We start from the raw sequence: 27,847 nt of genomic DNA, 5'->3' as shown, positions 1-27,847 counted from the left end.
GATTTCACTATCACTGGCTTCGGGAGCTTCAGTTTTGACACGGGATCAGTATATTTGTACACTTTCCGTTATTGGTGCTGAGACTCGGAGACTGGCTACTGTGACTCCCTTTTCTGTGTGTGTGAGTGAGACCAAGACAGAGGTTATTTGAGGAGAAGGAGAAGCTATGTGAGTGCAGTGAAGAGTGATATGATCCTTTAGCCCCCCCCCCCCCCCCCAATGCTCACAGACGGACACACACAAAACCACATCTTGTTCATTTGAGCAATGTTTTTACAGGGTAGATTTATTTGACAGAATATTACAGTAGTGCTATAACCCTTCATACAGTTGCTATAAGCCTTCCCTTTGCCCTTATGTGGACAGGATGGGCAGTGAGCTGAGACATGCTCTGTAATGAACAACTCCTCAGAGTAATGTGGAAAAAACACTAGACTATAACTAATATATTACTATTTACAAATCATTTTCAATTACAACATTTCGATATCTGTCCATTTAAAAAGACATACTGTTTTTGGTCACAAAAAACATTTTTATTGTTATTCCATTATTTTCTCATCCATAAATAACTGCTTTCCAGTAAAGTTGTCTTGAGTACCGTCTCTATAGTACCAGAGGGGGAGAGGGGGACAGGAGGAGAGGGAGACAGGGGGAGAGGGAGACAGGAAGAGTAGTGTCACAGACCATTAGAGTGACGTGTGTTTTATGCAGTAATGACGGTCGACCACTGGTCTACTAGTGTTCAAGCTGCAGTTAGAGAATGTCCAACAATGCTGACCTAAATCCCAAAACAGAACTCTTAAACCTCTACCTCCCTTCCCCCAGTCGGCCAGCTAGTCAGTCAGCTAGTCAGCCAGCCAGTCAGTCAGCTAGTCAGTCAGCCAGTCAGTCAGCTAGTCAGTCAGCTAGTCAGTCAGCCAGTCAGTCAGCTAGTCAGTCAGCTAGTCAGTCAGCTAGTCAGCCAGCCAGTCAGTCAGTCAGCTAGTCAGTCGGCCAGCCAGTCAGTCAGCTAGTCGGCGAGCCAGCCAGTCAGTCAGCTAGTCGGCCAGCGAGTCGGCCAGCTAAGACAGTCAGCCAGCCAGTCAGTCAGCCAGTCAGTCAGCTAAGACAGTCAGCCAGCCAGCCAGTCAGCCAGCCAGTCAGTCAGCTAGTCGGCCAGCTAAGACAGTCAGCCAGCCAGTCAGTCAGCTAAGACAGTCAGTCAGCCAGCCAGCCAGTCAGTCAGCCAGCCAGTCAGTCAGCCAGCCAGCCAGTCAGCCAGCCAGTCAGTCAGCTAAGACAGTCGGCCAGTCAGCCAGTCAGCTAAGACAGTCAGCCAGCCAGCCAGTCAGCTAGTCAGTCAGCTAAGACAGTCAGTCAGCCAGCCAGCCAGTCAGGGAGGGAACATTGCTATGAGATGTTTGAGCTGGTAGTCTGGTGGGAATGGGGATCAGAGGGGAGGGGTGGGGGGTTGTCTGACAGTAGGAGTTGTGTCGGGGTTCACTGGCAGGGGTGTAGTGAGGATGTGAGAGGGAATCTGGTCTGGCCTTCAGGGGGATAGTTGTATTTGGGTGTCCCCTCTCCAGTACAGAGGGGATGTGGGGGTCCCCTCTCCAGTACAGAGGGATTTGGGGGTCCCCTCTCCAGTACAGAGGGGATTTGGGGGTCCCCTCTCCAGTACAGAGGGATTTGGGGGTCCCCTCTCCAGTACAGAGGGGATGTGGGGGATATAAAGAAAGTTGTGCTTGCTGTTAAGAGTTTGGGTTTTGTCACCCTGATTCTCCCCTGGAAGACTGACTGTACCTTCACCCTGCCTGGTTAACATACTAATCAGGAGGTACAGGGGCTAGGAGCTGTGCGTCCTCTGAAACACGACCCAGCCAAGCTGCTTCTTGACACAATGCCTGCTTAACCCGGAAGCCAGCCGCACCAATGTGTCAGAAGAAACACCGTACACCTGGCGACTGTGTCAGCTTGCATGCGCCCGGCCCGCCACAGGAGTCGCTAGAGTGCGATGGAACAAGGAAATCTCGGCCTGCCAAACCCTCTCCTAATCCGGACGACACTGGGCCAATTGTGCGCCGCCTCATGGGTCTCCCAGTCACTGCCAGCTGTGACACAGCCTGGGATGGAACCCGGGTCTGTAGTTACGCCTCAAGCACTGCAATGCAATGCCTTAGACCACTGCACCACTCATGAGACCCCCGCAAATAGATTTTAACAAAAAATTGGTCCCCCAAAAAATGCGTCCCTCTGTTGAATTTCAAAATCCCGATGTGGCCCTCGAGCCAAAAAGTTTGCCCACCCTTGGGCTAGGAGCTAGTGTTACTAATCAGGGGTACAGGGACTAGTGTTACTAATCAGGGGTACAGGGACTAGGAGCTAGTGTTACTAATCAGGGGTACAGGGACTAGTGTTACTAATCAGGGGTACAGGGACTAGGAGCTAGTGTTACTAATCAGGGGTACAGGGACTAGTGTTACTAATCAGGGGTACAGGGACTAGTGTTACTAATCAGGGGTACAGGGACTAGTGTTACTAATCAGGGGTACAGGGACTAGGAGCTAGTGTTACTAATCAGGGGTACAGGGACTAGTGTTACTAATCAGGGGTACAGGGACTAGGAGCTAGTGTTACTAATCAGGGGTACAGGGACTAGTGTTACTAATCAGGGGTACAGGGACTAGTGTTACTAATCAGGGGTACAGGGACTAGGAGCTAGTGTTACTAATCAGGGGTACAGGGACTAGTGTTACTAATCAGGGGTACAGGGACTATGAGCTAGTGTTACTAATCAGGGGTACAGGGACTATTGTTACTAATCAGGGGTACAGGGACTAGTGTTACTAATCAAGGGTACAGGGACTAGGAGCTAGTGTTACTAATCAGGGGTACAGGGACTAGTGTTACTAATCAGGGGTACAGGGACTAGTGTTACTAATCAGGGGTACAGGGACTAGGAGCTAGTGTTACTAATCAGGGGTACAGGGACTAGTGTTACTAATCAGGGGTACAGGGACTAGGAGCTAGTGTTACTAATCAGGGGTACAGGGACTAGTGTTACTAATCAGGGGTACAGGGACTAGTGTTACTAATCAGGGGTACAGGGACTAGGAGCTAGTGTTACTAATCAGGGGTACAGGGACTAGTGTTACTAATCAGGGGTACAGGGACTAGGAGCTAGTGTTACTAAGTGCACAATGTCTGCCAATACCTTTTGGACTGTGTATAGTGTGTGTGTTGGGGGAGGGGGGGGTGTAGCTTTGTTGGAGTGAGAACATACAGAACAACTGACACACACACACACACACACCCTGTATGAGATGCATGTTACACACACTCACACACCCTGTATGAGACACACACTTCAACACAAACACATATTCACAAACTACAACTGCCACTTAGAGAGTCCGGGTATTAATAAATGAAATGGGTAGTCCCGCTCCGGGGGGCAGTAGATAGAGGGGGAAGGAGAATATAGATATACAGCAGTTATACTAGAGATCTCTGCTCCTTGTCTCTAGTACAGGTTTAGTCTGTATAGATATACAGTAGTTATACTAGAGATCTCTGCTCCTTGTCTCTAGTACAGGTTAGTCTGTATAGATATACAGCAGTTATACTAGAGATCTCTGCTCCTTGTCTCTAGTACAGGTTAGTCTGTATAGATATACAGCAGTTATACTAGAGATCTCTGCTCCTTGTCTCTAGTACAGGTTTAGTCTGTATAGATATACAGCAGTTATACTAGAGATCTCTGCTCCTTGTCTCTAGTACAGGTTAGTCTGTATAGATATACAGCAGTTATACTAGAGATCTCTGCTCCTTGTCTCTAGTACAGGTTTAGTCTGTATAGATATACAGTAGTTATACTAGAGATCTCTGCTCCTTGTCTCTAGTACAGGTTAGTCTGTATAGATATACAGCAGTTATACTAGAGATCTCTGCTCCTTGTCTCTAGTACAGGTTAGTCTGTATAGATATACAGCAGTTATACTAGAGATCTCTGCTCCTTGTCTCTAGTACAGGTTAGTCTTGAGAGCATTGGGTTTCCGGTGGAAGGAGGAGAGCACGCCAGCGAAAGGCCCTGTCATACTGTCTGCCGGCTGCCACGCCTTCAGCAGCTCTGGAGTCTGGGCTGCGGGTTGGGCCATTCCTGGGTGGGCGGGGCCTAGGCTGGGCCAGCCAGGGGGTTTGAGCCCCTGCAGAACGGGGGAGCTGGAGGTGTTGGCGTAGCCACCATTAGCAGGGGCGGGGCTGGGGCTGAGGCTGGCAGGGCTACCCATGTTCCCATTGGCTGAGCCGGGCAGCGAGGCGGTGCTGTCAGGGGTGGGACTGCAGGTGGACTCTTTTGATTCGTCATCATCTGAGGAAGATCTGGGCTCGCCCTTTTTCCCCCCAGCATTGCCATTATTCCCTCCTGGGCCCCCGGTCCCATTACTGGACTTAGAGTTGGCTGCACGCTCCACCTTACGGAACTTAGCCCGCCGGTTCTGGAACCACACCTGACGCAGACAGACAATAAAGTTTAGTCTCATTCAAACGTCTAAAAATACAACCAAAAGAAAAAGGCAACAAAATAAATATATACAAAAATACACATAAAAATACATACTATCTCTAAAATATACTCATGAAGGATGTATAGATTACAATTTGGTAGATAACAATAATTTCGACAATAACTGACTGCATTAAAAAAGTAAACATTATGGTGTAAGCCCATAGATGGATGAAAATATTTTATCTATTGTGAATTCGTGTTTTTCATCAGAACCCTGGACTCACCTGCACCCGCGCCTCAGTAAGGTCGATCTTGAGCGCAAGCTCCTCGCGCGTGTAGATGTCGGGGTAGTGGGTCTCCGCGAACACGCGCTCCAGCTCCTTCAGCTGTGAGCTCGTGAAGGTGGTCCTTATGCGCCGCTGTTTCCGCTTCTCGTTTAAACCGGATGGGTCCGAGAAGAACTTATATGGAACTGCGGAGCCAACCAATCACAATAAAACCAATTAGTGATGCTCTGTTTTATTGTAGGCGTTTTTCGATAGGCTATGTTATGGAGTTGCCTTTGTCTGACCTCGTAGGCTATAGGCTATAGCTTGAGGCTGAAGATTTTTATCCCTGTACAATACACGTTTTAATTGACTTGATCAATTCAACTAACGGTATATAGCCTATCAGTAGGCCTAGGTGAAATATCGTGGTTCCCATATTTAGATAATTTATTATTCAGAGTTATTTTTTATTGACGTTTCTCTTTTGGTTTAGTCTATGATAGGGAAGTAGTCCATAATCGTACAAAATATATGACTATATTTATACAATTAGCTAGTTGTAATTATACCATTAACTAAATTAAATGATTTGTAATTTGGTCAAATTTGCCTAAGCTAAACATGGAATAACAGAATTTGATAGGCTATCAACAAGGGCATTGAATAAAACGTTGTGATAGACTAACCACCTTCCAGTTTCATTGTTTCATTCAATTTTATTTAAAAATTAAAAGTGTCATGCAGCCTGATCATTAGATACAGATATTTTAGAAGTGGTTTTTTTCCCCAGAAAGAGAGAGTGTGCATAACGTGTATAACGCACGCGACGGTCTGTCAGTGCGCCTTCATTAGAACTACAATAAAATCATATTTTTTAAATCATTAGCTTATCCAGAAAGTTAGAGGGAATTCACATATAAATATAAACATATAAACAGTGAAATAATCACGTTTTAGGCGCAGCAGGACGTGTACGCTTTTCGAATAAGGTGGCATAGCCTGCACTATTCAACCATTTGTTGAAGATAATTCGTTTTTATTAGTTGTAGCCCTATTAGTAACTATAAAACGTAATTGTTATTTAATTGTTATTAATATAAGACAGTAGTTACCATATTATTCTTGTTACTAAGTAGGCTATTGTTTGCTCATTTATACACATGAAAACGAGGTTGTGCATCTCAAGAGATTTCATCTTGCAAAATTGTAAATTCAAAAGGCGCTCGCACATCTGAGCTACCTTTGTTGCAGGTACATGGTAACAGTTGAATAAGATGAGGGAAAAAAAGAAACCTATACGTAAAGCTTATTTTTTCTCATCCTGCAAAATTGTAAATAAATAAAGAATCTAGTTTTCCTATTCCATCATATCGACATGAATTATAAAATTGGAAATGTATGGCAAGGTAACAAAAAAATAAACATTTGAATTGCGCAATCGAATCGTGACCACATAACGAATTAAATAGAAAATGATGGATTAAGGAAAAGGTACATTTTAGGATAGGCTAAGTTCTATTAAATTGACTAAACAAATGACAAATTTGATTAGTTGATAATACAGATATACTTGCCATCTACCGAATTGTACACTGACTGAATTATCCCCATGCCAACGAACATAAAACGAAAGATTAGACCGTCAAATTAAGAGGTATGCTAATATGAAACAGAATATTTATAATTTCGATTAATTGGGTTATCATTAATCAAATAAAATGTCTTTCCTTCTTCGATTCGCCTAGTTGGTATAATCAAATAACAAAAATGACATTTTACGCAAGTATTTCAAATAAGACCAGACGCTTTAACTATAGCCAACAGCTGGAGATTAAACACCGCTGTGAGCAACTCCTGCGAGCCAAATCTCCCGCTCACGCCCTACTATACCCTCTCCCCATGCTCTCTGCGCGCTCTTACCTGTGGAGTAGGGTGTGGGCTGGTGCTCCCGAAGGGACCCCAGAGTGCAGCTAGCGGTGCTCAGGGGTGCGCATCCCGGGTTGGCACCGAACCCGGTCCGGATCGGGTTGTACTGGAACGAGCTGGCCTGACTGCACGAGCTGAAGTCCGCGTAGGCCGATGCCTCCATGGCCGCCATGCACGAGTCATATGAGTTCAGGTAGGAGTAATCCATTTTATACATGGAGGCGCGAGGACGACAACTCTGGGGCGAGCGCTGGATGAAATGTACTTCTCGGGATTCGAGAGGAATTAAAACGGTTAAAGCTAAAAAAAAAAACACCACAGAATGAATTCCGTTTTTCAAATTTCTCCAACGACCAGCTTTAGGTCCCCGAGTTCAGTACCGCTCTCAATGTGTTTTTCTTGTTTTCAGTCAAAGCAGGATGTTATTTTACCATATATATGTCTTTCTTCACGTCTCTCTCTCTTCCTTGAAAGTAATATTCCTGAAATCTCTTTCTTTCTTTTCTCTCTCAGTATCAGTATCTTTCTCTTCCATCCACGTCAGTTTCGCTCTCGCTCCCTTCCGGACCACCTCGCCTTGCACTCAGTATGACAGCGCACCGGCCAGCTCGCGCAGTGTTTATAATAAACTTGGCAGTCCGCGAGACAATAACGAGGCGGTGGTCTCTTTCCATGACAATGTCTCGAGAGTCTATTGGGGGGCATCGTGCGCGGTCAGCCCCCTCCCACTACTCATGCATTACTAATGCGCGCGAAGTTAACCCTCAGCCAGACGTCTTTATGCCAGATAAACTCCTGATATGATTCTGATTTCTGGAATTACATATTTGATTTGCTGTTGTTCGAGATGTCGCCTTTCTCTCAGTGTAAGAGTGGTCGCCTATGTATGGGTGTATGCGTCACCTCAAGAGTGTCTGACTGCAGAACCAAACTAAACGCGTTTCAATCAGTGGATCCCATGGAAAGCTTTCATAAACGCACTGACTCCCCATAAATTGGTTTAAGTTATTGTTCAGTGGCATCCAACCTGATATGAAACACACTGGCACGCGCCTCTTGGGCCATAAACTTATAATGCCCAGGGTGGTTAGAGCACAATCTCAGCGTCTCCTCTTATTCCGGGGCTGGAATGGAAGTGACACTAAATCGATTTAACGTTTATTAAACACATGAATTATCAGTTGCATAGAAACCAGGAGTGTCCTCTCTGCTACCTCTGGGTCCTTAATTCAACCCGTTTGAGAAATTAAGAGGTTCTTCGTTAGAAGAAAATAGCCTATATTCGACAAAATCATATCGTCCAAACCCTTGGAGCTTGTGTTGCTAAATTAACCGTTTTACGCGCGTGCTAAATTGATTATGGGAATGTGGCCACTGGCCCTGTGTGCGTGTAATAATATAATACGGTTTTATATGTAAAAGAGCAACTCTCGATAGTGGCAGAGGGCTCTTCTTGTACTATCACAGCTTACTTTGCCAGTGGCCCAGTCTAATGGCATTACAACCTGCCGCATTGCCATGTTTATATCCCATTGAATAACCCGCATCTTGCCGTGTCGGGACTGGGGTTTCTCCGCGCACAACAAGTCTCCAACAATATCAATAACGTTAGGAATCTTCTTGAAAATGTATGTTGTCTGAACGCATGGCACACGGTGGTGGCAGCAAGGGCGCGCGGTCAGGCCCCGGTTGCCATGCGTTAGAAGGGCGGGGAGCACCGGGAGAGAATAGTCGTTTATATTAGCCACTACAGTGTCTCTAATTCAGATACTTTTTCTTGTATGGACTTATATGTCACAAAAACTATGATGATAACAATGGTATCAATTATAAATTATAAATTATAAAACAAAAAACATCGCAATATTGGCCTATAAAATAAAATACAATAGAATGAATATCTGTTAATAACATGCAGTCACAATAGTTATCAGTTCATTTTCGTTTCTGTCTTTGCTTTTCAAAGCTTAATCATGGACATTTTAAAGGACTGTTGAACTCATGTTTAGTCATGTGTATCCCTCACCGTTGTCCCCATTCATATGCATATAATGCATGTCTCTAGACTTCAACTTTCAATGGGGATGTTTTTATTGCTGTGTTTTGAGTTCTTCCTCGGCTGGTTATTGTAGACCTACAGGCTCATAACTTGCAGGTTAAAGAGGCCTATACATTTCAAACCATTTTATTCCTATAGATTACTCAGTTTCCCTTCAACATATATAAATCACACCTCCTCAATACCGGTGCTGTTACGTTAAGCTACTCTATAGGGTACCACTCACTTTTCATTTACAAAAAGATTGTCAACTTCAATGCAATAAAACAAGCTGTTGTTTCAACATTGTATGCCACCGCGTGCTGTTTCAGCTGAATCACTTTACTCCAGTTAATCAACTGGATATAAACTGATTATCTAAATAAAATGTCCGATGCATATTTCCCCATATGCCTAACTGGTGTGTGATTGTGATATTGTCTGAAGCATGATATCAGATTGATCTGTCGGCTTTGTGTCTGTCATCTTGCAGGTATGTTGGGTGCCCTATTCCACGAGCTTAACAAAGGGTTTTGCAGTCCTTGGGGCGCGCACGACCCGGACCCTGAATCAGAACCCATGCAGTTGTCTCGCCCCCAGCCTCTCTCTCGCGCTCTCTCTCTCGCTACCACAGACCTGGCACCACTAGTCATAGAGCTGTCGCGCGCTCTGACTCTAACCGGGTTAGAAGCGGTCCGCCTGAAGCCGGTGCGCCATTGTGCATATAAGTAATTCGGGATTGAATGGCTGGTGCGCCAACGGGACCCCATCGCTCCACCTTCACTCATCCATCACCGTGCAAATCATATGCACGCACTAGCTCTATCCCCAAAATGTAGCCTATCCTGTGCACTTACAGGCCTAATGCTTTCACAGAGCAGGGAAAGGACATAGGCCTACATAAATACAAAACGTGTTGAAGCTAAACACACTTTCATCTGTGTATTTACAGCAACAGGTGCCTGGCAACCGCCCGTCCACACTATATCATTTTATCGGCTGTTTCATTGGCTGTTTCAGCACCGTGTCTGACTCAATAAAATGCTCAAAATAAAGGTTTGAATTAAGCAGGTTTTATGACAGACCACTGACCGGTCGGTTCTCAACTGCTAGGTTTTATGACAGACCACTGACCGGTCGGTTCTCAACTGCTAGGTTTTATGACAGACCACTGGCCGGTCGGTTCTCAACTGCTAGGTTTTATGACAGACCACTGGCCGGTCGGTTCTCAACTGCTAGGTTTTATGACAGACCACTGACTGGTCGGTTCTCAACTGCTAGGTTTTATGACAGACCACTGGCCGGTCGGTTCTCAACTGCTAGGTTTTATGACAGACCACTGGCCGGTCGGTTCTCAACTGCTAGGTTTTATGACAGACCACTGGCCGGTCGGTTCTCAACTGCTAGGTTTTATGACAGACCACTGACTGGTCGGTTCTCAACTGCTAGGTTTTATGACAGACCACTGGCCGGTCGGTTCTCAACTGCTAGGTTTTATGACAGACCACTGACCGGTCGGTTCTCAACTGCTAGGTTTTATGACAGACCACTGACCGGTCGGTTCTCAACTGCTAGGTTTTATGACAGACCACTGACCGGTCGGTTCTCAACTGCTAGGTTTTATGACAGACCACTGGCCGGTCGGTTCTCAACTGCTAGGTTTTATGACAGACCACTGGCCGGTCGGTTCTCAACTGCTAGGTTTTATGACAGACCACTGACCGGTCGGTTCTCAACTGCTAGGTTTTATGACAGACCACTGGCCGGTCGGTTCTCAACTGCTAGGTTTTATGACAGACCACTGGCCGGTCGGTTCTCAACTGCTAGGTTTTATGACAGACCACTGACCGGTCGGTTCTCAACTGCTAGGTTTTATGACAGACCACTGGCCGGTCGGTTCTCAACTGCTAGGTTTTATGACAGACCACTGACCGGTCGGTTCTCAACTGCTAGGTTTTATGACAGACCACTGGCCGGTCGGTTCTCAACTGCTAGGTTTTATGACAGACCACTGGCCGGTCGGTTCTCAACTGCTAGGTTTTATGACAGACCACTGGCCGGTCGGTTCTCAACTGCTAGGTTTTATGACAGACCACTGGCCGGTCGGTTCTCAACTGCTAGGTTTTATGCCGACTCCAGTGCCCCTCAGGCCTACTGATTGAGCTAGACTGGGGTGGCGCTGGTGAAATAACCACTCCCCAATTCATGGATTCAAGGACTGCAGTCCATGAGATCAAAATTATGGTTTTAAATTTATTTGAATTTATAGGCTATACTCTTAGAAAAAAGGTTGTTTGCTTCATATTCTGACACCTCTAAAGGTTCTATATAGAACCGAAATTGGTTCCATATAGAATCCTATATGAAAGTCAAGGGTTCTAAATGGAACCAATTATGGTGCAGTGAAGAAGAACCCTTGGGCTTCTGATCAAAGAACCCTACAAAAGGGTACTATATATAGAACCCCTAGGCGTGCCATATATGAAGCAAATATAGAACCCTTTTTGGTTCTATTCAGAACCTTCTTTTGTAAGAGAATAGGCGACTCCATTAAATTGGATAAAACAGACCATTTTACAGGTTCATTTACAGCCCATAACATGTAGATCTATCATTCAAGAATAATATCATTATTTGTAATGACCATTACAGCTGTAAATAGCCTCTACAGACACAACATGGTGTCCCGACAGATGTAGGTTTACAGATGTAGATTAAAAAAAATAAAACTCGTTAAATAAATATAAATCCTTGTATATAGCCTACATGCACTGACTAAAATTAGCCAACGGATTTTCCTTCAAACATTGTTTTGGAATATGGGATATGCATCAGCGGTTTATACTTATCATGCCACTGTAGGCTTACATTCGATACCAACTACGCAATACAAATAATTATTATTTACTTTATAGTTCATCTGAGCAGGCTTTTGCTTCTTTTTCTAATTCTGTTGAAAATGGGTTTGGTAGCCTTCGAGTTTCAGCACCATGTCACGGACAGCAGCCATGCATGATCTATCTGTATTACATGATATTTAGTTGAAGAAAAATGCTCTTGATTATTTAAAATTTTGGTGTCAATATCGGACGGAAGCCAAATATATATTTTCACACGGTAAACGAAATTCTATTCTATTAGATAGGTATTATATATATTATATGTGTGTTGATTACTCTAAATTACAAATTGACCAATCGCTATTTGGCCGTTAATTCACCTGGTAGTTCATTTAAAAAAGGAAATGTCTAGGCATATATCAAATATCTATCGAAATAATACATTAGGACCTATAGCCTGTAATAATTATGGCTTCAACAACAGAACTGAAAATAGCCATTTTGGTTAGGCTACCATGACTCAATGATAGACCAGAGACTAGAACACATTACAGCTTTGTCACGAGGTTCTAATCACCCTCTGTGGGACTGGTCAGGATTCTGCTCTCGTGATGGATCGGTTACCTCTTTTGATTGACACGCCCGCGTGTTCCAGACCACCACGTGCCCCGGGACAGATACCGTCTCGGCCCCCGGTGCGGCCTTTCACTGAACCCGGTACATATCCGTCCCATCCTTTACTGATCCCTCACCCTACGCCCAGTCTCCCTTCTCTCCATCCATCTCCCTTCTCTCCATCCATCTCCCCTCTCTCTCTCCATCCATCTCCCTTCTCTCCATCTATCCATCGCAGCGGCACCAGTCTCCCCTCTCTCCATCCATCTCCCTTCTCTCCATCTATCCATCACAGCGGCACCAGTCTCCCCTCTCTCCATCCATCTCCCTTCTCTCCATCCATCTCCCCTCTCTCCATCTATCCATCACAGCGGCACCAGTCTCCCCAGGTCTCATCAATCTCCCCTCTACCCCCCACCCGCCTGCTTCATTAGTCCAATCTGCATTCACCAGCTATCGTTCTTACCACCCCGTCCACGGTACCGGCCGGGAGACAGCCCCCGCTCTAATGGGAGGACTATCGGAAACGATTACGGTCAGAGCTATGGGGAAAGCGAAACCAAAACGAACGGAATTCAATTAGCATAGGAGACGTGCCCCATTTTCGTTAAAATAGGCCATTTTTGATTGCAAGGCAAAAATACACATTAATTACATGGGACCACCAAAAATAAATGATCTAGCCAACAAGACACACGCGGTTTAACAGGGCATCTAGGCCTATGAGAAGTTAAGACACATTTGGGAGGAGGAATGTGATCATTTGGGGAAATCATTAGAATATTCCCTGACTCTGATCCCTCTCTCTGTCACTCCAGGGTCGCGACGAGCCTCTTGTGGCTATTGTTGCCGCATCTGTTGACTCAGACGCCATGAATGCGAAAGGCCACCGTTACAGTTTCCGTTAAATCTCCCATGAATTTAAAAGTCCAAAGTTAAACTCCGTGCGCCCACTCAGGCCCCTGCGCGAGGGTATTATCCCGGATTAACGGGTCCTCGGAGACAAACACGCCGCAAAGCGGCTTTGGCTCTTTGAAGGGATTAAATGTTAACGTTTAAACTCTCGAGTGAAGGTCGCTGTTCTTTTGCGCCACAATGGAAAACAAGCGACGCACATTTAACTTTGGAAACAGTTTAATTTTACCAGCAAACTCACCTTTGAATCCAAGTGACGTGACCGCCACACAATAGATGGCCCACAAGACCCTGACTACTGTTGCGAGGTGCAGATGGACCCCTCTTCAGTTCAACAATGTCACAAATAATGGATATTTTTAGGGACATCAGCTGTAGCCTGAACTATTTAACTACAGGATCGGTGTCCCGACCTCAGGACGGTTGAGCTAACGTAGACTAATGCGATTAGCATGAGGTTGTTAGTAACACAAACAATTTCCCAGGACATAGACATATCTGATATGGGCAGAAAGCTTAAATTCTGGTTAATCTAACTGCACTGTCCAATTTACAGTGGCTATTACAGCGAAAGAATACCATGCTATTGTTTGAGGAGAGTGCACAATTATGACTGTGTTTAGACTGCACGTTTGGGCCGTCTTGATACAACATTTGAACAGATATGCAATGGTTCATTGAATCAGACTAAAACTTTGCACATACACTGCTGCCATCTAGTGGCCAAAATCTAAATTGCGCCTGGGCTGGAATAATACATTATGGCCTTTCTATTGCGTTTTAAATATGTTTTTTTCTATGTAGTATCTTTTACCAGATCTAATGTGTTATATTCTCTTACATTAATTTGAGGCGGCAGGGTAGCCTAGTGGTTAGAGCGTTGGGCTAGTAACTGCAAGTTCAAATCGCTGAGCTGACAATGTACAAATCTGTCATTCTGCCCCTGAACAAGGCAGTTAACCCACTGTTCCTAGGCCGTCATTGAAAATAAGAATTTGTTCATAACTTAACTAGTTAAATAAAGTTTTAAAATATATATATATTTAAACACATTACCACAAACTTCAAAATGTTTCCTTTCAAATGGTATCAATAATATGCATATCCTTGCATCAGGTCCTGAGCTACAGGCAGTTAGACTTGGGTATGTCATTTTAGGCAAAAAAAATGAAAAAAGGGACCGATCCTTTAAAGGTTTTAACACCACAAGATTGGAAATCTTTCTTGAATCAAATGTCCTGTTCAGTTGTGCTGAAATCTAAGTAAGGTGACAGACATTCCTAACACTGATCTGAATCTAAGTAAGGTGACAGACATTCCTAACACTGATCTGAATCTAAGTAAGGTGACAGACATTCCTAACACTGATCTGAATCTAAGTAAGGTGACAGACATTCCTAACACTGATCTGAATCTAAGTAAGGTGACAGACAATCCTAACACTGATCTGAATCTAAGTAAGGTGACAGACATTCCTAACACTGATCTGAATCTAAGTAAGGTGACAGACATTCCTAACACTGATCTGAATCTAAGTAAGGTGACAGACATTCCTAACACTGATCTGAATCTAAGTAAGGTGACAGACAATCCTAACACTGATCTGAATCTAAGTAAGGTGACAGACATTCCTAACACTGATCTGAATAAAAGGCATGGAAAGTCAAACACATTTCTAATGACTAAACACACTCTAAACAGGACAATGGGGAAGTAAATACTAGTGGTTGAAACATTCTGAAAGTATTCAGACCCTTTCCCTTCTTCCACATTTTGTTACGTTACAGCCTCATTCTAAAATTGATTAAATAGTTTTTTCCCTTGTCAATTTACACACAACACCCACAAGGACAAAGCAAAACCAGATTTTTAGAAATGTTTGCAAATGTTTACAAAAACTGAAATTTTACATTTGCAGAACTATTCAGACCCTTTACTCAGTACTTTGTTGAAGCACCTTTGACAGAGATTACAGCCTCGACTCTTCTTGGGTATGATGCTACAAACTTAGCACACCTGTATTTGGGGAGTTTCTTCCATTCTTCTCTGCAGATCCCCTCAAGCTCTGTCAGATTGGATGGGGAGCGTCGCTGCACAGCTAATTTCAGGTCTCTCCAGAGATGTTAGATCTGATTCAAGTACGGGTTCTGGCTGGGCCACTCAAGGACATTCAGAGACGTGTCCCGAAGCCACTCCTGCGTTGTCTTGGCTGTGTGCTTAGGGTCGTTGTCCTGTTGGACGGTGAACCTTAGGTCCTGAGCGCTCTGAAGCAGGTTTTCATTAAGGATATCTCTGTACTTTGCTCCGTTCATCTTTACTTCAATCCTGACTAGTCTCCCAGTCCCCGGCGCTGAAAAACATCCCACCAGCATGATGCTTGGTGCCAGATTTCCTCCAGACGTGACGCTTGGCATTCAGGCCAAATAGTTCAATCTTGGTTTCATCAGACTAGAGAATCTTGTTTCTCATGGTCTGAGAGTCTTTAGGTGCCTTTTGGCAAACTCAAACTGATTGGTCAGTTTGCCTGGGCGGACCCCTCTAGGAAGAGTCTTGGTGATTCCAAACTTCTTCTATTTAAGAATGATGGAGGCCACTGTGTTCTTGGGGACCTTCAATGCTGCAGACATTGTTTGGTACCCTTCCCCAGATCTGTGCCTCGACACAATCCTGTCTCGGAACTCTACCAATATTTCCTTTGACCTCATGGCTTGGTTTTTGCTCTGACATGCACTGTCAACTGTGAGACAGTGTGTGTGCCTTTCCAAATCATGTCCAATCAATTGAATTTACCACAGGTGGACTCCAATCAAGTTATAGAAACATCTCAAGGATGATCAATGGAAACAGGATGCACCTGAGCTCAATCTCGAGTTTCATAGCAAAGGGTCTGAATAATTATGTAAATAAGTTATTTCAGTTTTTTATTTTTAATAAATTAGCAAAATGTCTAAAAACCTGTTTCACTTTGTCATTATGAGGTATTCTGTGTAGATTGATGAGGGGGGAAAATTATTGAATCAAGCGTATCTAAATGTGGAAAAAGTCAAGGGGTCTGAATACTTTTCGAATGCAGTCAGTTTCCTGCTTGGAAACTGACTGGAAAAAACTGACTATCATGTTTAATTTAAGCATTCCTGTGTTTAAGATGAACACTTATTATCAAATCTACATGCCTAATGTTTAAGTTTTAAAGCACTGCATCAAATATATAAGTAAGGCTTATATTATTTTCATATGATTATTTATGCTATCCCCATGTCTAGCCTAGCAATGGACCTAGCAATTAGCCCGATCTTAAAAAAATATTTTTAGGATAAAAACCAGACCAACTGTCCCTAGAGAAAACACACACACACACACACGCACACACACACACAGCTGGAGGAGCTGGGATGGCCGCGCGCAGGAGAGCTTCTACAAACACGCTAATTAGATCTCAAGCTCAGGCCCCGCGCTCTGAAAGCTGGCCGGCGGCGGGGCGCGCGGAGCTGTGGAAAGTTAATTGAATTAAATCCCCTCTAAACTAATTAGGCTGCAATCTGCCACGCGAGCTGTCCCTGAGCAAGGTTCGAATTAGGGAGAATGGATTTGTTCCTTTCTTTAGGAGAAGGGGGATGGCTGTGTTTTAGGGCTATTTTATTCCCTTTTATGATAATTCTCCCTTTGGGACAGGCGCGTGTGCGTAACTGTACGGGGTTTGGCAGCTTGCATCTGGAGATGCTCCGGTCCGCGTCTCGAGCCCACCCGCGCGCCCTGCTCACCGTCACCATGTCAGGAAGCAGACTGTACCCCCGAGCGTCTCTATTTGGCCTACACCCGATGAGGAGAGGGGAGCCTCTCTGTAGCCAATATGATGAGGATGAGCTAAGCGCGGAGTAATGGCGGATCGATACGTGCCTGCCTTCTGAGAGACCTCGGGGGAAAGAGAAAAGAGAGAGAGGAGAGGAAAGGGGGAGACGTGCAGGGGAGGATAACACGGATGAAAATGCTCCGTTAAGAGCGCGGACAGATATGATAATGGACCACGAGGCTATCAGAGCTCTGAGTGATGCGCACGGGCCGCGCTGAGTGCTCACGAGCGAGTCATCATCACCCACCTCCTCGTGATGTTGCCACGCCAGACAGGCCCCAACGATAGAAGCATAACATGGAGATAAAATAAAAGGAATTATAGGTATACACTTTAAAAAAAAAGATATCTAGAACCGAAATAGGTTCTTCGACTGTTCCCATATGATAACCCTTTGAAAAAAACCTTTGGTTTCACAGAGGGTTCTACATAGAACCCAAAAGGGTTCTAGCTGCAACCAAAAAAAGTTCTGCCTCGAACCAAAAACGGTTTTCCTAGGGCAGGTATTCCCAAATGGGGGTAAGCCAAATAAAAATGTGTTTCACATTTTCTTCACATTGTCAAACAGTATATTTATATTTTCCAAAGGGGCTACACATCTGGGTGAGTTTTTTTCTCTCGCCTGTGTAGCCTCGTTTCACTGGCAAAAATACAATTTAACCATCTAGTGTTCAGCGAAATAACAACACAATGTCAAATACAGGTAGCCTAGTCAAATAATTAACATCCAATCACATGAACTGTTACTCTCTTGGGGGAATTCCACTAACGTTCCGTATGTAGCCAAACGTAGCTGCTGCTGGTATCTGTACTGATGGCGCAAAAGCCATGACAGGGAGACATAGTGGGGTGGTAACGTGTGTGCAAGCAGTTTCTCCCGACGCCACTTGGGTACACTGCAGCATCCACCGAGAGGTTCTTGCTGCCAAGGGAATGCCTCACAGCTTGAAAGACGTTTTGGACACTACAGTGAAAATGGTTAACTTTGTTAAAGCAAGGCCCCTGAACTGTCGTGTATTTTCTGCGCTATGCAATGATATGGGCAGCAACCATGTAACGCTTCTACAACATACATAGTGCGTTGGTTATCAAGGGGCAAAGTATTGACACTTTCTTTTAACTGAGAGAAGAGCTTAAAGTTTTCTTTACTGACCATAATTTTCACTTGTCTGACCGCTTGCATGATGACGAGTTTCTCACACGACTGGCCTATCTGGTTGATGTCTTTTTCCACCTGAATGATCTGAATCTAGGATTACAGGGACTCTCTGCAACTATATTCAATGTGCGGGACAGAATTGAGGCTATGATTAAGAAGTTGGAGCTCTTTTCTGTCTGCATTAACAAGGACAACACACAGGTCTTTTCATCATTGTATGATTTTTTGTGTGCAAATGAACTTAAGCTTATGGACAATGTCAAACGGGGCGGCAAGTAGCCTAGTGGTTAGAACGTTGGGCCAGTAACCGAAAGGTTGCTAGATCGAATCCCCGAGCTGACAAAGTAAAAAACTGGCGTCCTGCCCCTGAACAAGGAAGTTAACCCACTGTTCCTAGACCGTCATTGTAAAAAAGGTTTAAAAAAGAAAGGTGATATAGCGAAGCACCAGAGTGAGTTGGGTGCGCAATTACTTTCCTGAAATGGATGACACAAACAATTGGATTCGTTATCCCTGCCTCCAGTCCACTTATTGATATCTGAACAAGAGAGCCTCGTCGAAATTGCAACAAGCGGTTCTGTGAAAATTGAATTTAATCAGAAGCCACTGCTAGAAACCATCAAAGTAGACTGTGCCTTGGCAAATCACGCTGTTAAGACACTGATGCCCTTTGCAACCACGTACCTACGTGAGAGTGGATTCTCGGCCCTCACTAGCATGAAAACTAAATACAGGCACAGACTGTGTGTGGAAAATGATTTAAGACTGAGACTCTCTCCAATACAACCCAACATTGCAGAGTTATGTGCATCCTGTCAAGCACACCCTTCTCATTAACCTGTGGTGAGTTATTCACCATTTTCAATGAACAAATAAGGTTTTATATGTAAAATGGTTCAATAAAGAGCAACATTATTACATTATTATTTGTGCCCTGGTCCTATAAGAGCTCATCGTTACTTCCCACGTGCCAGGTTGTGACAAAAACTCAAACTCATTCTTATGTTTAATAAATGTATCGTATAGTGTGTGTGTGTGTGGCAGGCTTACAATGATGTCAAAAAACAACATTTGAGAGTTGACCATGGTGCTAGATGGGGTACGCAGCTGGAGGTTGAATGTTTGAAGGGGTACAGGCCTATAAAAAGTTTGGGAACCACTGTCCTAGGGGGACAGCTGAAGAACCCCTTTAAACCCTTTGTTCTTAGAGTGGAATAGAGAGATGAAGCATCAAAGTAGACTTTGCATAATGCAATAATCTGGTTAGCAACAGGTTACATAGTCTACCTGTGTGGCTGTGGTTGTGTGTGGTTAATGTTTGTGTGTGTGGTTGTGTTTGTGAGTGTGGTTGTGTTTGTGTGTGTGGTTGTTTGTGTGTGAGTGTGGTTGTATGTGAGTGTGTTTGTCTACGGTTGTGTTTGGAGGAATGTGTATGTATGGAGAATGCAGTGAGCGTGCGTCTGTGAAGTAGAGTTGTACTGTGAAGGTTCATCCACAGTAGCTTAAACATTCAGTCCACTCTACTTCAATCCATAAGATGTCCTCTCCATCTCTCTCACACACACTCTCGATTTCCCACTTTCACGTTCTCCCCGAAGTCCCAATATGTTCCCCTCCATCTCTATCCTCTTTCTCTCCTTCCTTTCCTCCACCCTCCACATCCCCTTCTCTTTAATTCTCTCTCCTCCCTCTCTGTCTCTCTCTGTTAAGCGGTAGCTGCTCTGTCTCTCAGGGCGTAGGAGGATGGTGGAGGGGAAAGAGGTTGGGTTTCCGTTTCCCTATAATCTAATCAGAGAAATGGCAGCAGGCAGAAATAGCCTGATGGACAGACTAAGAGACTCTCTTCATCATCATCCTCTTCCTCAGGACAGTCAAACACATGCACACACACACACACACGCACACACAAACAACTCTGTGAAAGTGATTGTGTGCATATTTGAGAGTGTACCTAGTATGTACATACAGATGTAAGATCTTAATTTGACCAGTATTGTCATAGCAAAATACTCCATATATATACACTGTAGATCAGTGCCTTCAGAAAGTATTCTTAACCCTTGACTTATTCCACGTTGTTGTTACAGCCTAAATTCAAAATGGATAACATACATTTTCTCTCTCACCCATCTAAGCAACTCCAGTGTTTATTTGGCCTTGTGTTTTAGGTTATTGTCCTGCTGAAAGGTGAATTTGTCTCCCAGTGTCTGTTGGAAAGCAGACTAAACCAGGCTTTCATCTAGCAATTTACCTGTGCTTAGCTCTATTCCGTTTATTTTTATCCTAAAAATAAAATTCTTAAATGGAAGAATTTTGGAGCCACCAAGACTCTTCCTAGAGCTGGCCCCCCGGCCAAACTGAGCAACCGGGGGAGGGAGCTGACCAAGAACCCGATAGTCACTCTGACAGAGCTCCAGAGTTCCTCTGTGGAGATGGGAGAACCTTCCAGAAGGACAACCATCTCTGCAGCACTCCACCAATCAGCCTTTATGGTAGAGTGGCCAGACGGGAGCCACTCCCCAGTAAAAGGCACATGACAGCCCACTTGGAGTTTGCCAAAAGGCACCTTAAGGTCTCTCAGACCATGAGAAACAAGATTCTCTGGTCTGATGAAACCAAGATGGAACTCTTTGGCCTGAATGCCAAGTGTTAAATCTGGAGGAAACCTGGTACCATCCCTACGGTGAAGCATGATGGTGGCAGAATCATGCTGTGGGGTTGTTTTTCAGTGGCAGGGACTGGTAGACAAGTCAGGAACGAGGGATAGATGAAAACCTGCTCCAGAGCGGGCCGAAGGTTCACCTTCCAACAGGACAACGACCCTAAGCACACATCCAAGACAACGCAGGAGTGGCTTCGGGTCAAGTCTCTGAATGTCCTTGAGTGGCCCAGCCAGAGCCCAGACATTAACCCGATCGAACATCTCTGGAGAGACCTGAAAATAGCGACACTCCCCATCCAACCTGACAGAGCTTGAGAGGATCTGCAGAGAAGAATGGGAGAACCTCCCCAAATACAGGTGTGCCAAGCTTGTAGCGTCATACCCAAGAAGACTCAAGGCTGTAATCTCTGCCATAGGTGCTTCAACAAAGTACTGTGTAAAGGGTTTGAATACTTATGTAAATGTGATATTTCAGTTATTTATTTTTTATAAATGTACACACATTTCTAAAAACCTGGTTTTGCTTTGTCATTATGGGATATTGTGTGTAGATTGACAAGGGGGAAAAAACTATTGAATCCATGTTAGAATAAGGCTGTAACGTAAACAAATTGTGGAAAAAGTCAAAGGGTCTATCTGTACTTAAGCAAATTTTTACTTGCCATAAAAAAGGGGATGAATACTTATTGACTCAAGACATTTCAGCTTTTCATTGTTAATGAATTAGAAAAATATAGAAAAACATAATTCCACTTTGACATTATGTGGTATTGTGTGTAGGCCAGTGACACCACATCTAAATGTTATCCATTTTAAATGTCGGCTGTAACACGATACAATCCTGAAAAAGTCAAGGGGTGTGAAACACCTTCTGAAGGCACTGAGTGGACAAAACATTAAGAACACCTGCTGTTTCCATGACAGACTGACCAGGTGAATCCAGCTGAAAGCTATGATCCCTTATTGACGTCGTCACTTGTGAAATCCACTTCAAATCAGTGTAGATCAGGAACGGGCAACTGGCAGCCTTTGTAAGCCCACGGATCAATTTCACAAAAAATAAATACATTTTCTTTTTTTTTGGGGGGGGGGGGGCGACTCAGTCGGGGTCTCAACTTCCTGTTGAGAGTTAGAATCATAGAACACAGGTTATTTTTCTAAATGTGGCTGTGAATCAGCAGTCACTCAATTAAACTTAAAATGTCAGATAAATGTTTTTACATTGTTAAGTTAGTCTAGCGGCCAGCTGTGGTCCAATTACCGACCGGGGGTGGGGCCCATTGGTCGTCAGTTACCATATTAAAAAACTGCAAACATTTGCCTCCATCCTACGGCAAAATGGGTAGAATTGCAGGAAATTAGCTGTTAAACTGCAAATGTTTCTCTCCGCCCCATGACAAAGTCAGTAGAATTGCAGCAAACTTGATTTAAAACTGCAACGTTTTCTCTATGCCCCATGGCAAAATGTGTACAATTGCAGGAAATTAACTTTAAAACTTTTTTCTCTTCACTGTCACGAGCAGGGGGGTGGGGGCTAAAATGTGGCCCCTCATTATTGAGTTGCGATGTGGCCCCCACCCCCCCATCGAAGTTGCCCATCCCTAGTGTAGATTAAGGGGAGGAGACAGGTTGAAGGAGGATTTTTAAGCCTTGAGACATGGATTGTGTATGTGTGTCATTCAGAGGGTGAATGGGCAAGACAAAAGATTTAAGTGCCTTTGAACGGGGTATAGTAATAAGTGCCAGGCACACCGGTTTGTGTCAAGAACTGCAACGCTGCTGGGTTTTTCCACACTCAACAGTTTCCCGTGTGTATCAAGAATGGTCCACCACCCAAAGGACATCCAGCCAACTTAACACAACTGTGGGAAGCATTGGAGTCAACATGGGCCAGCATCCCTGTGGAATGCTTTCGACACTTTGTCTGTGTATCTGGGAGTGGCGGGCAGCAAGGCACTGTCTGCTGTGTGTGTGAGTGTGTGTGTATATATCTGGGAGTGTCAGGCAGCAAGGCACTGTCTGCTGTGTGTGTGTGTGTGTGTGTGTATATCTGGGAGTGTCAGGCAGCAAGGCACTGTCTGCTGTGTGTGTGAGTGTGTGTGTCTGGGGGGTCCAGCAGGTCCAGTCCTGGTGAGCGGGTCTGTTTCTCCATGCTAATTCCCTCCCTGCAGGGGAGAAGAGGTTCTACATCTCTATGGAACCCTGGTAGAGAGGGACACAGAGGAATGACCCTCCCACATTCCCTCCTTACCTTCTGGAAAACCAGCCCCACCACCACACACAAACGCAAAATGCTCTCTTGTTCTCTCGCTCTCTCACGCACACACACACTGCTCACAGAATGCACACATTCCCAATCAATTCCTCAAACATGTTATGTCCCCAGGACAACAACTGTTATTGTTCTAGAATTCCCACCCAGACTCTGTGACACAACACACACAGACAGGATGGAGTGACAGCAGAACACAACACACACAGACAGGATGGAGTGACAGCAGAACACAAAACACAGACAGGATGGAGTGACAGCAGAACACAAGACACACAGACAGGATGGAGTGACAGCAGAACACAAGACACACAGACAGGATGGAGTGACAGCAGAACACAAGACACACAGACAGGATGGAGTGACAGCAGAACACAACACACACAGGATGGAGTGACAGCAGAACACAACACAGACAGGATGGAGTGACAGCAGAACACAACACACACAGACAGGATGGAGTGACAGCAGAACACAACACACACAGACAGGATGGAGTGACAGCAGAACACAACACACACAGACAGGATGGAGTGACAGCAGAACACAACACACAGACAGGATGGAGTGACAGCAGAACACAACACACAGACAGGATGGAGTGACAGCAGAACACAACACACACAGACAGGATGGAGTGACAGCAGAACACAACACACAGACAGGATGGAGTGACAGCAGAACACAACACACACAGACAGGATGGAGTGACAGCAGAACACAACACACAGACAGGATGGAGTGACAGCAGAACACAACACACACAGACAGGATGGAGTGACAGCAGAACACAACACACACAGACAGGATGGAGTGACAGCAGAACACAACACACACAGACAGGATGGAGTGACAGCAGAACACAACACACAGACAGGATGGAGTGACAGCAGAACACAACACACACAGACAGGATGGAGTGACAGCAGAACACAACACACACAGACAGGATGGAGTGACAGCAGAACACAACACACAGACAGGATGGAGTGAATGCAGAACACAACACACACAGACAGGATGGAGTGACAGCAGAACACAACACACAGACAGGATGGAGTGACAGCAGAACACAACACACAGACAGGATGGAGTGACAGCAGAACACAACACACAGACAGGATGGAGTGACAGCAGACCACAACACACAGACAGGATGGAGTGACAGCAGAACACAACACACAGACAGGTCCGAACAAGACAAAGACAGGAATCTCCATTGATCACAGCAGCTTTATTTACAACATGATGGGTGTTCATATACAAGAATGAAAAACATGTCTCTTCTTCAGCTCAGCTCCTTGTAAACATGAAGGATACATTAAAATATATAAATAATATTTATATCTCTACATTTCCAGATGGATTCCCACCAAACATATTCATCACAAAGGAGGCGATGCTTAACATTTAACATGCAACTACTGAAACATTTAACATGCAGTTTATTGATATCCATAATTTATCATCCATAAACTTTAGTTAATGTGTCCTTTCTAATAACACATTTTACATGACTCAGATGACTTGGTCTGCTGGCGGAATGTTCTCACAAGACTATAGACAACACTAAGTTCTAGCTTTGGTTTGACAACACTATAGACAACACTAACTTCTAGCCTTGGCTTAACGTTTCGATTTCTTTAAATCAATCAAATACTTCTATAATTGTCTTCATATACAGGTTTATCCATATATATATATATATATACATACATACATACAGTACCAGTCAAAAGTTTGGAAACCACTACTCATTCCAGGGGTTTTCTTTATTGTTTTAAATCATTTTCTACATTGTAGAATAATAGTGAAGACATCAACACTATGAAATAACACATATGGAATCATGTAGTAACCAAAAAAGTGTTACAAATTCTTCAAAGTAGCCACCCTTTGCCTTGATGACAGCTTTACACTCTTGGGATTCTCTCAACCAGCTTCATGAGGTAGTCACCTGGAATGCATTTAAATTAACAGGTGTGCCTTGTTAAAAGTTAATTTGTGGAATTTCTTTCCTTAATGCGTTTGAGACAATCAGTTGTGTTGTGAGAAGGTAGGGGTGGTATACAGAAGATAGCCCTATTTGGTAAAATACCAAGTTGATATTATGGCAAGAACAGCTCAAATAAGCAAAGTCAAACGACAGTCTATCATTACTTTAAGACTTGAAGGTCAGTCAATACGGAAAATGTCTTGAACTTTGAAAGTTTCTTCCAATGCAGTCGCAAAAACCATCAAGTGCTATGATGAAACTGGCTCTCATGAGGACCACCACAGGAAAGGAAGACCCAGAGTTACCTCTGCTGCAGAGGATAAGTTCATTAGAGTTACCAGCCTCAGAAATTGCAGCCCAAATAAATGCTTCACGGAGTTCAAGTAACAGACACATCTCAACATCAACTGTTCAGAGGAGACTGCGTGAATCAGGCCTTCATGGTCAAATTGCTGCAAAGAAACCACTACTAATGGACACCAATAAGAAGAAGAGACTTGCTTGGGCCAAAAAACACGAGCAATGGACATTAGACCGGTGGAAATCTATCGTTTGGTCTGATGAGTCCAAATTTGAGATTTTTGGTTCCAACCGCCGTGTCTTTGTGAGACGCAGAGTGGGTGAATGGATGATCGCTGCATGTGTAGTTCCCACCATGAAGCATGGAGGAGGAGGTGTGATGGTCTGGGGGTGCTTTGCTGGTGACACTGTCAGTGATTTATTTCGAATTCAAGGCACACTTAACCAGCATGGCTACAACAGCATTCTGCAGTGACACGCCATCCCATCTGGTTTGCGCTTAATGGGTCTATCATTTGTTTTTCAACAGGACAATGGCCCAAAACACACCTCCAGCCTGAGTAAGGGCTATTTGACCAAGAAGGAGAGTGATGGAGTGCTGTATCAGATGACCTGACCTCAACCCAATTGAGATGGTTTGGGATGAGTTGGACCGCAGAGTGAACGAAAAGCAGCCGACAAGTGGCAACTCCTTCAAGACTGTTGGAAAAGCATTCCAGGTGAAGCTGGTTGAGAGAATGTCAAAAGTGTGCAAAGCTGTCATCAAGACAAACGGTGGCTAATTTGAAGAATCTCAAATCTATTTTGATTTGTTTAACACTTTTTTGGTTACTACATGATTCCATATGTGTTATTTCATAGTTTTGATGTCTTCACTACTTTCTCCAATGTAGAAAATCGTTTAAAAAAAGAACAACCCTTGAATCAGTAGGTGTTCTAAAACTTTGGACTGATTCTGTATGTATGTATGTATATATGTATATATATGTATATATTTTGTTCTATAAAGGAACTATTGCCCTTTCCTCCAGCTTCCTCATCAATGGCTGCTCTCCAATGATGATATGAAAAGACGTGGTTAATCTCTCTCCTAACTGAGCCTAGATAAATAGTATAATACATCCAAAATGGGTGATTTAACCCCTCAGGCTACACTGACGAGGACATGGGATGTAGTCACTGAAGCTGCCTCAGGGAACTGATAGGGACTTGAATCATCAGTGTGTGTGTGTGTGTGTGTGTGTGTGTGTACACTGTGGATACAGTATGAAGGGTAGAAGGCAGCCAGTGTGAGACAGGGACAGAGACCATGATACGTTTCTTCTGAGACATGTTTTATTTTACATTATAAACTGGGTGGTTCGAGCCCTGAAAGCTGATTGTCTGACAGCCATGGTATATCAGACCGTATACCACGGGTATGACAAAACATTTTTAACTACTCTAATTACATTGGTAACCAGTTTATAATAGCAATAAGGCACCTCGGGGATTTGTGATATATGACCAATATACCACAGCTACGGGCTGTGTCCAGGCACTCCATGTTGCGTCGTGCTTAAGAACAGCCCTTAGCCGTGGTATATTGGCCATATACCACACCTCCTCGGGCCTTATTGCTTAATTAGCTCAATGAAAACCAACTCATGACTATGAGGTGATGGGTTTTGATGAGGTGATGTGACGACAGTAGACTCCAGAGTATATATACAGTGGGTACTGTGTGTTAGTGATCGGGGCTGAGAGGAGGGCGTATGTCCAGCGTCCGTGCTGTGCTGTCCTTCCCCACTACCTCCAGACGCAGACTGGGTACGCCCTGCCCCAACCCTTCCTGCCCCTCGGCCCCGCCCCTGCCCTCTGAGTGGACAGACAGGCGGAGGGTGCAGCTCTTAGGGAGGAGCTCCTGCTCATAGGCTGCAGCCAGTTGGTTGACCACCCTCCGCTCCACCTGGTAACACAAGAGACCAGTCAGGAACAGACCAGTCAGGAACAGACCAGTCAGGAACAGACCAGTCAGGAACAGACCAGTCAGGAACAGACCAGTCAGGAACAGACCAGTCAGGCCTAATACTGACGCACGGCTCAAAACCAGCGGGACCTGTTTTTGTGTTTGATTCAACAGCTGAACCAGTGTGAGTTGAATGTTAACCAGATGATGAACAGAGAATATACAAAAGTCCCATTATAATACAAGTATAGGATTTCTTTATAAAAGCTGAGTATTTCTGACAATTGGACCATAATTGTTACCTATTAAAAGGTCCAATGCAGCTGTTTTTATCTCAACATCAAATCATTGCTGGGTAACAATGAAAGTACCTGACTGTAATTGTTTTACATTAAAATGGTAAAAAATAACCAAATTAGCTTCTTAGCAAAGAGCAATTTCTCAAGCAATCATTTTTCTAGGACTGTCTGGGAGTGGTTTGAGGGGTCTAATTGGACGAGCCTAAAGGGAGGGATATGTAAACTGAAAACTAGCTGTTATTGGCAGAGGTTTTGAAACTCTCTGTGTT

At 44.2% G+C, this 27,847-nt stretch overlaps 2 protein-coding genes across 3 annotated transcripts in view; both read right to left on the bottom strand.

Annotated features, from left to right (window-relative positions):
* Window positions 1-1,337: 1,337 nt before the first annotated feature.
* LOC139549510 (paired mesoderm homeobox protein 2A-like) lies at window positions 1,338-7,592 on the bottom strand. The gene is made up of 3 exons (XM_071360085.1): window positions 6,679-7,592; window positions 4,774-4,961; window positions 1,338-4,490 (listed from the first exon to the last, which is right to left on the bottom strand). The coding sequence occupies exons 1-3, from the start codon at window positions 6,899-6,901 to the stop codon at window positions 4,005-4,007; spliced, it is 897 nt and encodes a 298-aa protein (XP_071216186.1). The 5' UTR covers window positions 6,902-7,592; the 3' UTR covers window positions 1,338-4,004.
* Window positions 7,593-24,254: 16,662 nt separating this feature from the next.
* clpb (ClpB family mitochondrial disaggregase) overlaps window positions 24,255-27,847 on the bottom strand; it is a 78,764-nt gene continuing 75,171 nt past the window's right edge. For both annotated transcript variants that reach the window (XM_071360082.1, XM_071360083.1), the window contains one exon: window positions 24,255-27,279. In XM_071360082.1, coding sequence (XP_071216183.1) covers window positions 27,058-27,279 — 222 coding nt within the window. In that variant the 3' untranslated portion in view covers window positions 24,255-27,057. The remainder of the gene's footprint in view (window positions 27,280-27,847) is intronic.

This window comes from Salvelinus alpinus, chromosome 22 (genome assembly GCF_045679555.1).
Source record: "Salvelinus alpinus chromosome 22, SLU_Salpinus.1, whole genome shotgun sequence".
NCBI classification, from domain to species: domain Eukaryota; kingdom Metazoa; phylum Chordata; class Actinopteri; order Salmoniformes; family Salmonidae; genus Salvelinus; species Salvelinus alpinus.
Note: the sequence above shows the minus strand (reverse complement) of the source record. Positions and strands in the feature narration are given on the sequence as shown.